The sequence below is a fragment of the Phalacrocorax aristotelis genome, chromosome 1 (assembly GCF_949628215.1).
Source record: "Phalacrocorax aristotelis chromosome 1, bGulAri2.1, whole genome shotgun sequence".
NCBI lineage: Eukaryota > Metazoa > Chordata > Aves > Suliformes > Phalacrocoracidae > Phalacrocorax > Phalacrocorax aristotelis.
This window is the reverse complement of record NC_134276.1, coordinates 30,434,919-30,450,887: the sequence shown is the minus strand read 5'-3', so window position 1 is coordinate 30,450,887 and position 15,969 is coordinate 30,434,919. Positions and strand designations below refer to the sequence as shown.

At 41.7% G+C, this 15,969-nt stretch overlaps 1 protein-coding gene across 2 annotated transcripts in view; it reads left to right on the top strand.

Moving 5' to 3' along the window:
* The first annotated feature begins 1,496 nt into the window (after positions 1-1,496).
* RNASEH2B (ribonuclease H2 subunit B) overlaps positions 1,497-15,969 on the top strand; it is a 44,551-nt gene continuing 30,078 nt past the window's right edge. For both annotated transcript variants that reach the window (XM_075086275.1, XM_075086274.1), the window contains exons 1-2: positions 1,497-1,644; positions 13,707-13,778. In XM_075086275.1, the coding sequence (XP_074942376.1) occupies positions 1,581-1,644; positions 13,707-13,778 (136 nt within the window). In that variant the 5' untranslated portion in view covers positions 1,497-1,580. The remainder of the gene's footprint in view (positions 1,645-13,706; positions 13,779-15,969) is intronic.

The following is a 15,969-nucleotide window of genomic DNA, read 5'->3' as shown; positions in this document are numbered from 1 at the left end:
CACATGGTGTGGTGTGGTCTTTGGCACTTAGATCTTGCCCTACTTCAAGCAGGGAAAAAAATCAGGAGAATTAAAATAAAACAAATTTAATGTAATCTCAGAGTTATGAATGCATATGCTCAAACTTCAGGAAATTATTTTTTTTTCAGCCTTACATCAACTCAGCTGTTTTGCATATGTTGGCCTTGGTTAGTTGTGCTCTGTTTTGGGGCATAGATATTAGTATGTTTTTAATACTTGTTTCATATCTCTGAGATTTACAATTGATATGTATTATTATTACTTTTAATAACATATAATATTTGTCTCTTGAATCTCTGGGATGGTGGCCATCAACCCATTCTTGTGTTGGTAAAGCTAAGTTTATGTACATACGTACGCATGTATGAAAATACGCATAAGTGTGGATCTTATTTTGTGACTATGGCTCCTCGGTGCAATCTGTAGGCATAGGACCTATTTAACAGGATCATATTATACACCGGTGACGACAACTCTGGCTCTGCCCATGCGCAGCCTTGGAGGACCACAGCAGAGAGGGTCTAGTCCAGCTCCCTGCTCAGGGATGAGCCAGCTACAGCAGGTGCTCAGGGAAATGGTGAGTTGGGTTTTTAACGTCTCCGCAGATGGAGACTCTGCGGTCATTCAGGGCAACCTGCTCCAGTGTTCAGCCACCTGCACACCAGAGGCATTTTTTCTTATGTTTAAAAGGAATTTCCTGCGCTTCAGTTTGTGCCCTTTGCCCCGAGTCCTGTCAGTTCGCACCACTGAGAAGACCCTGGCTCCATCCTCTTTGCTCCCTGCGTGAGGTATTTATGTACATGGATTAAGATCCCCTCCCCAGGCCTTTCCTTCTCCTAGCTGAACAGCCCCAGCTTTCAGCCTTTCCCCACAACAGATCTTCAAATCCGTTAATCACCTCTACGGCCCTGCATTTCTGCCTTTAGGTCCAAACTCATCACGCCTAACTGAAGCAGTGCCTCCCTCAAAGCAACGCTTTCGGCAGAGGTGCTGCCTCCTGCCAGGGGCTGGCGGTGATGGGGCAGTGGCAGGCACCGCTGTGCTATGGCCGCCCAGGCATCTGCCACAGACCTGCTAAACCGTCACGACCCGGCCTGCGATGGGAAGGGGTAAAAGGGAACCTTTGCCTGCCAGCCCTCAGGGTGCGAGGGGGAAGACGTGTATGGGAAAGCAGGAGAGTGGCTCCGAGAACACGACTGACCGACCGACTGACCGACCGACTGACGCCCCACACACCCAGAGCCCACAGCCAACTGCCCACCGTGCCGCTCTGCGTCCCGCCAGCAATGGCTCGTACCATTCTCTCCGGGTGGGAGGGGGGGGTCAGAGGAGGAGCGGCAGCGCAACCCCGGCCATTTCAGTGCTGTGCTGCCGCCCGCCCCCCTCTCCCGCCCGCCGGGTGGCGCCGTCCTGCCGCCACGCGCGGGGTTGCGGGGCGCGCGGCGCCGCTTCCCGCCTTTCCTCTCGCCGTCCCCCGCGCGGCCCCGCCCCGGCCGCCATGTTGCGGGAGCGGCGGCGGGAGCGGCGGCAGCGGGAGCGGCGGCCGGGGCGTACGGAGCATGCACGGCGCGAAGCAGCGTCCCGCGGACGCGCACCCTGGCCAGTGGGTGCTGATTGCACCAGGTAACCCGGCGGGGCTCCGAGGTGGGACAGGCTCTGCCGCAGCGCCGATCTCTCGTTCTCCATCCCGCCCTGCTGGCTGTCCCGGGCGGTGCTCGCCCGCATCGCGGCGGGGCTGGGCCGTCGCTCGGGCAGGAGAAAGGTGCCTTTTCTCCGAGGGCTGGGGCAGGTCTCTGGGCTGCTGTGTGCAGCCAGCCTCAGCCCTGGTGTGGTAAGGACGTTTTGAGACACAGCCTTTACACCAGGTCCTACGGAGTACCCCCTTCTCCTCTCTAGGGACCCTGTTTCCCTTACTGCATCTCTGTGTTTCATTTTTGTGTGTCATTAGGGTTTTCCAAAGGTCAGCTCGCCCCCGGTTTGCAAACAGCGTTGTGAGCCCTGGGGAGAGGAGCTGTGGAAGAGAGGTCCTGTCGCCAAGGTCCCTGATGGAGCCCCGCTGTCGTCCCCCTGCTGCTGGCAGCCCACCTCGCCTCCATCCCCTTAGTCCGTTACGTTTAGTAACGTTTAGGTTTAGTGCCCTAAGCCTCAGCTTTAAAACAAACTCCTTGGAAACTATGAGTCCTTAGCCAGTGTGAGATCTCGTCTCTTCCTCTGCAGGCTAAAGAATCAGACATCACATGGCAGCTCGGCATATGCAATGTACACAAGGCCTTAAACACTGTGCAGGCTTAGTTTCTCTCATGTAGCGCTGAATAAATGAGCAGATGCCTTTCCCCCTGTATATTCATTTCTGCTTAGTATCAGGTTTTAAAATTTTCAATTCACAGATCACAAAAGGTTTCTGTGTTAAAGAGGATGAGTGAAACAGGATGTGCTCAAACTCCAAGGCGCTATGAGGAAGCAGACACTTAATAAGTGTTCTTTTTCAGTTTGATTTCTTAAGGAAATGCAACTTCCACAAAATGGGTCAGCTTTGTACTGTGCCTATTTCTTACCCCATCTCAAATTTTTCAGTGTTAATTTCAAACAAACCTGATAACGGGGAGCTCTTCAGAGTTTTATGAGCTTTGTGAAAATGTCTACGATGATGTGAGAAATGCTATAAATGGCACCACTGAAGGAAAGGTGTAGCAGGAGCTTAGTTCAGCAAAGGTTGAAAGCAAGGCAGGAGCTCAGTCTTGAGGCATGCAAGAAACCAGGCTTCTCTTATACATAAGAAACAGAACCAACTGTTATGATTTCACATATTCCTCTTTTCCTCTGGTTTTAATTTTCAATTCCACCCTTTGGTATCTAACATGCTTGATGCCTAATAAAGGAATTTATAAGTGAGGAATTCCTTTTTTTTAATATTGACTCTCTGCAGACTAGGATTTAAAGCTGAATCTTGTATCAAATGACTGGCTATGCCAACAGATGTCCATAATGTGCAAATATTTACAAATATGCTTAACTTATGCATAAGTAGTCAGTTCTGTGCAGTAAGTTAAATTCTTCAGTAAGTGTTTGCAGGATTGGAGCCAGAGCTTGTAACTTTCATGAAGCCAGACAGTTTGTATTACCAATTATGCCAGCACAGCTCTGACAAAATTTATATAGTACTCCAGACCTGCAAGAAAGTTTATTAAGGCTTAGTAGAACCTCAAAGCACATAGTGATTTTTAAAAGTCTGTGGCTGATAATTTTAGAACTCCATGGCTGATGAGACTTGCCACTCATGTGAATAGAAGTGCTGAAATGAAATAGATTTAATCATTTTAGTTTGGTTTTAACATTTTTTTGTTTTTTCAGAAAAGAGAGTTTCAAAGGTAATGTCTATCACTTTTCAAAGTGTTGCATTTCTTAATTGCTTTGTTGAATGGAACTCAGAAGTTCTTCACTGGCCATTCAGCAGAATTTGTAGTAGGAAGGCCTGATTACTTTTAGGAATGAAGATGGATGTTGTTGGATTTATAGGAAAAAATGCTTTTTCTTTGACTATGTTAAATTTTATTCATATGGCAATCCATATCTTCATAATACCTCCATGGCATTATGCTATGTACATGCATAAAAATGACGGGTGTAAATAAGTGCAGGATCTGGTTCAGGATGTGAGTTTAATACCATTTGTTAATAAGTCTAACATCACCTTCTAGGTGTAAATAGCCTATTTACCTTCTTTTAGCTGGGCCATTATCCTGCGCTGAGTGAAAGGGAGGAGCAAGGTATGTTTTAATGCTACGCAAGAAGCTCAAAAATTTTTCTTGTAATAAAGGCGCTTTCTCAGATCCTGGTTTCAAGGACTTAGGTTAGTTTGAACTACTCACCTGGGTAGTCTGCCGCCTAGAACAGCCTGTAAGGTTAATAATGTATACCATCCTACACAACCTAATAGCATCTCCACTTGCCATTCATCTTCCTTTGATTGTGGCATCTTAAAAGTTCCTGTATGGATGGAGATGGTGACTAGTTCTGCAAAGACGCTAGATATCTTAGTCTGAAAAATAATTAGGTCTGTCAGAAATATAGAAATAAAGCAATGAGAACTGAGACTTGCTTTCTTTAGGTATCGGTATTTTTCAGATATTCAGACTGTTAGAAGTTCAACAGTAGCTTTCTAGAGCTAGGATCTAGGCAAAGATGTGGCTGGAGTTCTCAACAATGATGTGTGTGTTGCTCTGATTCCTTAGTTATTATGTTGTCTGACTGTCTGATTTTACACCAGTCTCTGACCATGGTTTTGCTGCTTATGTGACATGTAGTTTCTACACTTAACTGTGTGAGAAGGACATGTAAGAGAAAGGTGAGATTCTTTCTTATGTGGACTTCAGCAGCTGACAACGTCAGGTTGATATCTGGAACGCAGTGGATAAAAAGCAGGCAGATGTCATTTTTTAATTGCCATAGAAAGTGAGCAGAGTATGCTTGTCTGCTTTAGTATTGAAGATTATAAAATTAGCTTCCCTCTTTCAGTACACATGTATACACTATGTTATAGGCAATAGATTGCTGCTGTGCAGTTCAGAGCATGTTTGATGACTGAGCCAATTTTGTTTCTGATTTCTTAATTTTTGTATTGATTTCAGTGTTCTGGAAACAGATCAGAAACAAGGAATCTCCTGTGTAAGGTAGAACTGTCCATGTTCTTTGTTGAAGTGATGATTATGGCTAGAGGAGTGATGCAGTTGGAGTGGTAGTTTTACCAATGATGTGTATTCCCCCAGCCCTCTTGAACTGTTCTAGAGGGCCAGGTTCTGTCACCTGCTGCAAGTGGTTAACTCTATATTTCTGGTGCTGTGAAACATTGATTGGTAGCGTCCATCTCATGCCTACACATCACAGGACAGAGCTACAAGCCACGCAGCTAGCTCAGCAGGTATTTTGCATGGATTATAGAGGTGGGTGAATGTGGGAAGGGGGAGCAGAGTTGCCGGAGCTGAGAGGCAGAGTTGATGTTCATTCAGCCAGCCGGTCACCCTGTGCTGCATTTCGGTCTGTCTTTGCCTACCCTCATTAATTCCTGTGGCATTCGTTCCTTGTTCACTGATCTTATCAGTAGCCTGTTGATGGATGTGAATAGTCAAGAGAGAAAACAATGAACAAACAGGAAGACGGTAGATGGAGGGATTGGTCCTATGGAGGGAGGTGATGAGGACAGAAAACTTGGGCATGTAGGTGGGGGTAGAGCTGTGCTTGCTGGGCTCGAAATAGTCAGCTCTGGGCAGTTTCTCCAGTTGCAGATTAACTATGCTGTGGATGTACCGGCACCAGATTTGGCCTAGAGCAGACTCAGCTCAGCACTAAGTTTATTAGTTCAAGTGCTGTGCCATGTTAACACATCTTTGCTATTTCCAGGACCAGCTTTGCAGTGCAGCTGCTTTCAGACAGTGTCTGAACTAATAAGTCCTGATGGACCCAAGCTGGCTCTGTGCAGACCACTTGGGTGTTTCTGTGCTGTGCTCTACATTCCAGGGGATTTTATTAGCTTGGCTGGAAGTCCAGATCTAAACTTGCTTTGTGCAGGGTAGTTGACATCGATGGTTAAGAAGACATCCTGAACCCGGAGTTCTGGAGGAATCATGGTACAGAGACACCAAAGTGCTAGTAAGTCCTGAAGGACCCACATGGACTTCACTGGTGGGTGGCCATATTTCCAAATTGTGCTTTTCCTACATTTCTTGTAGTTGTTGGATACTCAGGGATGTTACATTACCCGTGTATCTGAGCCCCCGTTTACCCTTGAGAATGTAGAGCTTCCCGTATAGACTTCCTGTTGTATTGGTCTAACTACTGAACAGGTACAAGGTAAAAGAAGCTGCTCCTAAGGATTAAAACCTGTCCATCTCTAATCATGTGCTTTAGTACAGGAGATTCTGTCTGTGTTTACTGAATATTCATATATATTTTTTTTAAATCCTACTACCTGAACCAATGAGATTTTTTTTTTCAGTCTGCATATACGAAATTTCTACTTGCTTTGTGAGTTTAGCCCATGGAACTGCCATTTTTAATGTTTTCTCTGAAAATCATAAGAACTAGAAATTATTTTCTAGACAGAGAAAATAATACTGAGACCCCACCTACATTGTAGGGTTCTAAGGGCAGTTCTGTGGCTCTGGAAAACCCTCAGTACTGCGATAAAGTCATTGTGTATGGCATAGATGTGTATAACAAATAAACATTCTTACATAATGGCTTCAAACTGGTCTTACCAATAGCAACCAAAATCACACTAGCTGCTTAACAGGATGGGTGTGAAGGGCAGCCTCTGTTCAGTACACTTTGTCAGGGATAGGTGTTATGTCAGAAATGGAAATACTTGTGTCCTTCACTGGTTTTAGCAAAGGGGTCAGGAATTGAAGGCAGTTTTCTAAGTCTGGTGTTCCATTCTACACCTAAAGTTAAAACTGCGGTATTTAGTTTGTTCTGTGCCTGTCTGTATTAGGAACAGAAGTAGGGGTTAGCTGCAAGCTGAAAATTATTTTCAACCTTTATTTTCCTGAACTGGAGAAGTTTAGATGACTATATTTTTTCAGTCTGCTGTTTTCTCAAACAGTAAATTGATTAGGTTTTTTATTGTTTTATGGGAACTGCCATATGAATAGCACTGGAAGGATTGCAAGGGGGAGGGAAATTTAACAATCCTGTTATTCTTAGAAATTACTTATTTAAAAATAAAAGGAGCAGTTTCACATTAGACTTGGCAAGTTGTTTGAACAAATCTCATATATGCCAAAAGTCAGGTGGAGGCAGAAATAAATGGGCTGTGATGCCAAAGCATAGGGCATCAGCACACATTAAATTAATCCTTCATTCTTGCAAATGAGACTAAGGAACTTTTGTCTCCGTGCAACAACAGAGGAAGCATTTGACTTGAAAATTCTGGGTCATATTGAGAGAAGATGTCATAGCAAAAGAAGCTGTGGAATACTTAATGCATAAAAGTAGTTTTCTTTAAAATCTGAAGTAGGCAGGTTTTATATCTTTTTTCCATTCTCACACCTTGCACTTAGTGCTTTGATACGTTCTTTTATTTAGCATTTAAAAAACTTATCTGCTCCAAAATAGACCACTCTTCTGGGCTGTTAGGGAGCTTCATTCAGAAATTAAAATGAATGTTAACATTGAGCAGGATACTCAAACATTATTACTTCCAGAATGATTTAGATAAAGAAATTTGAAATAATGTTTGTAATAAACAAATATGTATTTTTTTAACAGCTGACTTAAAACATTAGAAAGATTATATAAAATAGGGGCACATATTTATATACCTTTTTAATAAGGTGAATGTGAATACACTTACTTTAGAAGTTCGCACTCTGTGGGCATATTTTACTTAACCTCCCTCTAAGCTGGCATTTGCATCTCCCGAACAAAGCCTTTTGCCTGCAGGTGATTTGCACCATTTCTTATATGTCATCTCTTAAAAGGCATACTGAGCTCAGCTGTGTATAAAGCAGATATAACTGGCAAGCTAAGGAGCCAGAAGGAAGCATAGCAAATAAAATAACTGAAGAGAGATGTTTTAATGTGTAACACCATCTCCTTCTTCTGCTTTCTGCCATCTGGCTTGGAAGAGACCAACTTATGCCAACTTAGGCCTCTCTGCACATGGGAATAGGGCTGATTCAGCCAGTAATAGAGCTGCACCAGTGTTGACCCCATAAATATTGAGAAGGGAAGTCTGAAGTTTTTATTCTTTTCAGTGATAACCTGTTCTTGAACTTCTCAAGATTGACCTTTCCTTCGTTCAGCTCAAACCCCTGGATGATCTGCCTAGCATCTAATCTTCAGTAACAAATGAATTAGTACTGTCCATTGTTGCTAGTGAGTCCATGAACATGTTTTTTTGGCCTAAGAAGCGAACTGTGCCAGCATAAGGGGAAGCCAAAAGATGTTGTCGGGCAGAGGTCTTAATATTTAGCTGTATTGCATAGCTGTGTACTGGAGCAAAAGACCACTCAGACAATCTAGTAGCATTTCCATGTGAAGTTTTGCTCAAGAAAACAGTGCCACTTTAGATATCATTGTGTTTTATCGTAGGATTTTCAGGTGAAGTGGGAGCCAGAAAGACTTTAAGGGGTGTAAATTATGTCACATTAAACATAATTTCCTTAGGGCACCAAATAATAAATGTTGTGATTACCAAACTCATAACCATTCTATCTGTTACAACAGGCCCAGCAAAAGTCTCCTCACTGAAGCTAGTACTCTATGTATGTCAAGGAGAGGGTAAGGTGGTGAGGTAACATCAAGTTAACATAACTGAGTAACAGCTAAGAAGGTTATTTCCGAAAATCAAGTGTCTGCAAGTGCAAATCCATACCTTATGTGTAAGCACCTGCAAAAGAGGCTGTTGGAAGGGGTAAATAGAGCTGTGTGCCATTTAGTATTCCCCTTAGAGTATTGTGAGCCAAGGAGACAACATTGTAGTCTTGTGGCTTATCTCTTGCTTTCCCACCTCCATAAAGTCACACATGATCTAGTTTTCTAATTAGCTTACACTGGTCAAAGCCCCCCAGTGTCACATATAGAGTAGGTTATATTCTATGCCATCTGCTTCTGCCATGGATTCTGTTCCTTTGTTCTGGTGATCAAGTAACCATATGGTGAGTGAGAATAGCTTACTGATCTGGGTGAAAATTAATACTTCCTTTTTGTGACTGGTTACTTCTCAGCTGGATCAGGGAACTGAGTGACTTGTTGCGTGGCCACAAGACAGCTAGTTTTGATGGAAAGAAAGCAGCAGAGATTGCAACAGGGAGGGAACAGAGGTAGGGACCTCAGGACTGTGCTTTTCAATAGCCTGTGATCCGTGGTCATTTGAAGCCATTCATGAAACTGTATCTTCAGACTGTGCGTACCTGAATTAATTCATTATGCTAATAGCTAATTACCTTGTAACTTATAAAAATTGTAAAAGTTTGGGTGATACAAAGTACTAGATTTATTAATTAATTTTCACTGGGCTTTTTTCAGGGCATGCTGCAGGACAGAGGACACAGGTACCAAATTAAAACCATTTACTTCAGGGTTGACTGATTCTAAAAAGAACATTAAATGATTATTAGATCTAACATATCTGTATCCTTAGGCTGCATAGTTTAAGGTCTTCCCTACAAGGTCCATTTAATGGGCTCCATCATAATGTCTCTATCTGACACACCTTTCATGCGTGGTTATAAGTTAAGAAGGGAATGGAAAAGACTTGTGTAGGTGACGTATGGTTTAATATCTGTTTTTAAATGAAATCTTAACTTTATATTTCCAGACTTTAAATAATCCTGGTTTTTTGCAGGGTGATGGTGGTAGGGAAATTTGTGCTCTCAGAGGGTTTTTTCCTCTTACGCAATTGACAGATATTTACAGCCTTTTTGCTTGCTTGGCTGGCAGCTTTTTGAATGGGAATTCCATATAACTTGATATTAGTATGTTATATATAGTATTCTATAAGCAATTTTTTTTTAAAAAAGAACGTGAATAGACCTTGCATCATGTATAACAGTTTCCTAGATCTTAGTGGGAGTTTTATGTTCTTTTCCAATTTATTCATGTTGCTGTACCAGCTAACACTTTTTTTTTTTAATGGCCAGATTCATTAGTGCCTCATATCTATCCATTGTGGAAGAAATTATTACCAGAAATCCTTTGACAGCTGGTTCATTTTCACTTTGTTCTGTTTATATATTTTATAGAATTTGCCTGGTCGTATGTCTGACCTCCACAAAATACTTTTTTTTTAGTAGGCTTTTCTCCTTTTCTGTAATGGAAAGCTTTGTTTAAGCTTTTATGGTCTCTTTAGCTCAGCTTCAGGATTCTGAGGTTCTGTCTGTAGACTCCAGGACAACTGATGGATATATCACCCACATTTTTGAATGGACTTCAAATGAACAGTTAGACTATACTTCAGCAAAGTAGACATACTTATCAGCCCAGTGTTGGCATTTAATTGTCCTGCATTGTGCTTACCTCAGAATTCTCTCCTCTGGTATAGCCGTATCAGTACTGTACCTAGATCCATTCTGTGTTGCTGGAAGTGTCTGTAAGCTCAATGGAGACAGGCATATACTTGCAGGGGATGATACAGGTGGGTTTAGGCTTTAAGTGGGTTCAGCTGCCTCCTGGAAGTGCCTGTCATCTGTCTTCCCTGGCAATTTAGAGAGTGGCTTGCTAATTGAGATGCCTCCTTGGACAGGATTAATTGAGCCCCTCTGTACCCTAGTATCAGTTTTTTTGTATCCTTGTAGTGAATGTTGTCCTAGGAGAAGAGCATGCTGTACTGGTGCATCTGTTAGTAAGCTCACCTGTACTGACTGTGTTACCTGCAGCTTACAGCTGCAAGACAGTTGATAGAGAGTGTACTATTAGTCAGAAAGGTGTTACCTCTCTCATTTGTTATTCTTGTAGATGACCAATTTTCTCGGGGCTGAGCTATGGAAACCATTGGAAGCATAGTGGCAATCATGTTTTCCTTTAGGATTTAACAAAAAAGCTCCTCCTGTAATGTCCCTTTTGTATGCTTACATTCTGTAAGATTATTTCTTATCTGGATGTGAATCTTAAAACTAAAAAAAAAAAAGAAGGACCTAGCTTAACTCTTAGTTTTGCTAGAAAATTGCTACAGTACTGCTTTTTAAGAAGTCTTTATTTATTTAGCTGTAAGAGATCCTTGCGCAAATACAAGGACTGATAAATGTAATGACATTAAAGAAATAGTTACCTTTCCTGGCTGAAGGCCAGAACATGCACAAATTAGGTTTGGACACCTAAATTCAGAAATCCCTTGCTCAGCATTTTCCTAGTCATGAAGGGCTTAAATTCAGATAAATAGGGCCTTCTTCACCATTAAGTCCACGTTAATATTGCATCCAGTTTTCCAGGCAGTCGTTCTTCTAATTGCCTCTTTTTATCTGCCAACTTGACATCTAGTAGAGCCAATCTGTAACAAAAATATACTTCAGATGCCCCTGGAGCGGGTATTGCCTACATTTCGAGGAAACTAAAGGTAAAAGAAACTCCAAGAAATCACTTTTGTCTTTGCCCACTCTTTCCTTGTTCTTGTGTGTGCATGCACATGCGTGTCCCTTCTGGTAAACCATCTTCTGTGGCAGCTGTATGGAGAATGTGACATATATTCCAATCCCATCAGTATGAGTTACTCGGACTGAAGGCTTCAGCTCAGACTGTTCATTAGGGTACGATCCCTGCTGTCCTCTGTGCAATGATGAACCCCACAGAGCTTGGGAAGGACCAAAGAACTAAATGGGCAGAACTTCACATGGGGAAGAGCTACTGGCTGAGCCAAGGCAGCTGCAAGGCCAGGGTGCATATACAAAGAGGCAGAGCAGAGAGTGCTGATCCTGGGATAGCATAGGGCAGGCCTTAGTGATGGAGGGCCATCATCTGGGTTGAGAAGGCAGAGGGCTGATGAGGAAGAGGTGGGACACTGCGTCCCTTGGGTTTATTACACAAAGTGCTCCCTATGTGCAGGTGTCTCCCAGGCTCAGCAGGGATGGATAAATTCAGTGTGTTACTAGAAGGTTAGGAAAAGAACATATCAACTAAATAAAGATGTGAACTTCATTAAAAACAGCTACATTAGGAGGATTGTCTACTTAATTGTTCACGTTATACAAGATGCGACTTAGGGCTCAGCTGGACTCATTCCCAGTGTTCATAAATCTATGCATGAAGAAAGGAGAGCAAGTGAGCGCTAAAAGTTCCTTTGGGGTTTTTTTTTTGTTTGTTTTGCTTTTTGTTTTAAATTTCAAACTCATATTTAGTATGTATATTTTAACATGTTCATGGGAAACACATCAAAGTAAACACATGCAGTGTGTTTCTTTCACTGTCATTAATCACTGTAGTGTTTTAAAAAGTAACAAAAAATACACTAATGTTAAACTGTGGTCAAGAATTGAAATATACACAGCTCTAGAAATTTGACATTTGCCTTTGCCAGGGCAAATGGAGCTTGACAACTGTGTGTGTTTATGTATCAGCATTTGAAGCAAGCCTGGTTAGCAAATACAGGCTTTTTCCATTAAAAACCCTTAACCTATATTGAAGCTTTTTAAAGCACTTTTTCAAGACACCTGAAGACCTGGCTGAAAATTCAGGGGAAGAAAATGACTCTAAATTCTCCAAAACCCCTCCGAGAACTATTATCCTCTACCACTTTATCACAAAATGCACTTGCTTTTTTAAGCCCTTGTTTTTATCTGGGCATTTTCTGTTTGTGAGGCAACTGAATAAGCAGGAGCGGATGTGAAAGAGGAGGGTTATTTGGGGCTTTTTTTGCTACTGAGGAGCCAGTGAACAACCTGTGAGAAGTCCACCTGTCCTTTCTGGATGTGTTGGGGATATGCTTTCAGCCAGAGTAGAGGACAGTTATTTTTGGTTGTACTTGAGGTTCCTACTTCCCTGTTTTCCACAGAGAAGAGCTGTGCTATCTCCTTCTCTACAAACCTCCTGGATGCTACTGAAAGGGGAAGGATGATGTGGCACTTGTGTTCCTTCCAACAGCCTCTGTTGTGAATAGCTGTGCAGCCCACCTCTGCTGCTCCTCTCTGCTTTCCTCAGCAGCACCATAGCACAAATATCAGCCTGATCTGCCAGTCCATTCTCTGGGGTCTGGATACTGGTTATGCATGTGAAATGCTTTAGTAATTTTCCTTGCTCTGATGAATGCCTGTATGAAAGGAATTGGGACAGAACTGGCAGCGTGCAGGCTAAGAAGGATGATGCTGTCATGTTGCTCTTCACTCAGATGGGGGAAGTTGTTTTCATAAATACAAGTTAGACTTTCATACAAAAAGAACTTGGAGAGAGTATAATTAACTGGGTTTCTTATAGATGTTTTTTCAGAATTGAATCAGCATCCTTGTGGGAGCTGTTTCCTTTCTAATTTTTTTTTATTTAATTTCACAGAGAAATCGTACTTTTGTGGTTCTGCTTTTGTCTTTTTTGCTTAAAGACACAGGAAAGAGAACACTGTCAGAGGCTTAAACCAGAGGTGCTGTATTCTCTCAGCTTCTTTTTCCTGTGGGGCGAATTAAATGCACTCTTTACTTTTCAGGATTATACGTAACAGATAAACAAGTGTGCATATTTTTCATACAAGTAGCAACTACTCAGACAATTCCTGCCCCATATTCCTGCATAATCTGACTTCCTGAAAGCTTTAGAGGACCACTGTTTCTTCTCACAAATATTTTGCCTTTTGCACTTCTAACTTTTTAATATCCACACTGTGCTTGGCCTAACTTACCAAAGCATTCTCATTGTCTTTGTGACTAATCAGGGCAACATACCAGTTCACCTCACTTAACTGAGATGTCAGGCTTAGGAGCACCCTTGCCTAAGGCTCTCTAGGAGGAAGTGGTTTTCAAAATCAAAATCACCCGCAGGGGCATATATTTCCTCTGGCAGATAGAGAGTGCCAGAAGCCTGAAATCATAATCTAGGTGCGTTGATCAGGTAGGATGAATTTCGGCTGAGGCATATAACTTTTAGGAAGCAAATACATGAGTTTTCAAAAAGTGTCAATCCAATGAATTCTGAATGTCCTGGAGAAACATGGCAGAACATGAAATACTTTTCAATTTACAGGTTTATAGCTTTTCCCTCTCCCCCTACAGAGGCTGCTACTGACCACCCCGAGACACCCGACAGCGAACCTTTGTTCACAAAACTGCGCAATCCAAGCACAGGCAAGTTTTGGAACTGTGATACGAGCCTGTTAATGTTCTGTTTGATTCCCTACACCACCAAAAGATTCATATTTTGCAAGCTGAAATAATGATGATAGTATAAATCTTACGTGCCAAAGATACTGCTGGTGATGCCAGGTAGTTAATGCTGTGCAAACATTTAGGATTTCTTTTATAATTTTAATTGGCTGAACTGTTTATTCATCAAGAATATTGGCAGCACAAAAAAGATGTGTAATTTAAGTTCTGTTTTAAGTGCATTAGTTTTGGGGAACTTACAGTGTTGGGTGTTGAGCCGGGGCTTTTTTTTAATCCAAATATAGGCTTCATAGCATTCATCTTATGGTATAAAATAAATAGAGTTAGAAGAAGTGATTCAGTCATACTTACCAAGCTTTTTGAGTCTTCTGATTTTTAAATCTAATTTTCTTCTTTCCCTGGTCCAAGTGGTGGTGTCTCTTTTCTTGTTAATAGATGAGGAGGCACTTTGAATTCAAAATACATTGGAAAGACCAGCAAATGGAGGCAATCTAATGACACCACCATCCCACAGTTAATTTCTAGTCAGATTTTTTTTTCGTCAAGGATGTGGTATTATATGAATAATGTAATAATTAGAGTATGAGATACTGCGACAGAAACTTGCAGTAAGCCTTTGTTAGGGTTAACATATTTTGTTTGAAAAACATATTCATACTGGTTTTTTTCTTTTCATAAGCTTGTTTGTTTTCAATAGATTTAAGTTGTATGTTTTTGCTTTGAAATTCACTGCTCATATTTATATGTTTGTAATTAAAGTCTTCAGGTACATTTTAATGTCATAATATAGTAACTGCTACTTGTTCTTGAAAGAGGAAAATAATTAAGAACAATAAATATAGAATATGAAATCACTTACTCATCGTGATACCTTTTTTTTGACTGCTCAGATTTACAGTGGGAATATATAGCCACAGAAATTTTCTCCTTGCTGTATTATATTGGCTTTCTAATTTGTTATGTTTTTAAAAGTGTAGATATTAATTTGCTTTCCTATGTGGAACAAGAGATCTGTTTACCTTGTAGAATCAGAGATCTTGGGAAAGTTTTTCTGGGGAAAGCCTAAAGTCCGATGATCACCTGGGTGTGTTCCTTTAGAATTTACAGGAGCTTATTTATAGACCTGCATAAACTTTCAGTTATGTAGCTTATTACAAGTATAGGGTCTGAAAATTGAAGGACTGAGAACACCCTGTTAATGTATTTTCCTTATGTTTGGGTCTAACAGATGAATTGTTGATGCCAGGTATTGTATAAATATGCACTGAAGGACTCAGTGCACTATAGAATTTGTGCTAACCACTTTATTAAATAAAAGTATGCATGGTCCTTTTTATAGACAAGTAAAAAGGACAAAATTTCTATCCCTTACAAAGCCTATAAACTAAGGTTCAACCTGCAATTCAGAAGCACCACAAGAAGCATTTTTCAAAGTGCTGAACTAAAAGAAGCGAAGTAACCGTACCACAAGACTTAAGCAACTGACTGAAGTGGTGAAGTTGTGAGCAAAGCTGCCTAGGTTCTCTGTTCCTCCTCTAGAGTTTCTGTCTAATCATACTGTTGGGAACCTGTGTTGACTGTCCTTTTAACATAAGCAAATAAATTAAGGAGCTGGAGTTAGGCAATAGGAATGGTCACTTTCCTGAGATTTTGTGGCTCACCACTGCATTTGGCTAGCATGCTGTGCTGATTTTGGCCGAGATAATTTTCTTGCTAGTAGTTAGTATGGGGCTGTGTTTTTGATTTGTGCTGGAAACAGTGCTGGTAACACAGGGATGGTTTTGCTATTGCTGAGCAGGGCTTACACAGAGTCAAGGCCTTTTCTGCTCCTCACCCCACCCCACCAGCGAGTGGGCTGGGGCTGCACAAGAAGCTCGGAAGGGATACAGCTGGGACAGCTGACCCCAACTGACCAAAGGGATGTCCCACACCATATGATATCATGTTCAGCATATAAAGCTGGGGGAAGAAGAAGGAAGGGAGGGGGACGTTCAGAGCGATGGCCTTTGTCTTCCCAAGTAACTGTTATGCGTGATGTAGCCCTGCTTTCCTGGAGATGGCTGAACACCTGCCTGCCCATGGGAAGGAGTGAATAAATGCCTTATTTTGCTTTGCTTTGCTTTGCTTGCGTGCATGGCTTTTGCTTTCCTTA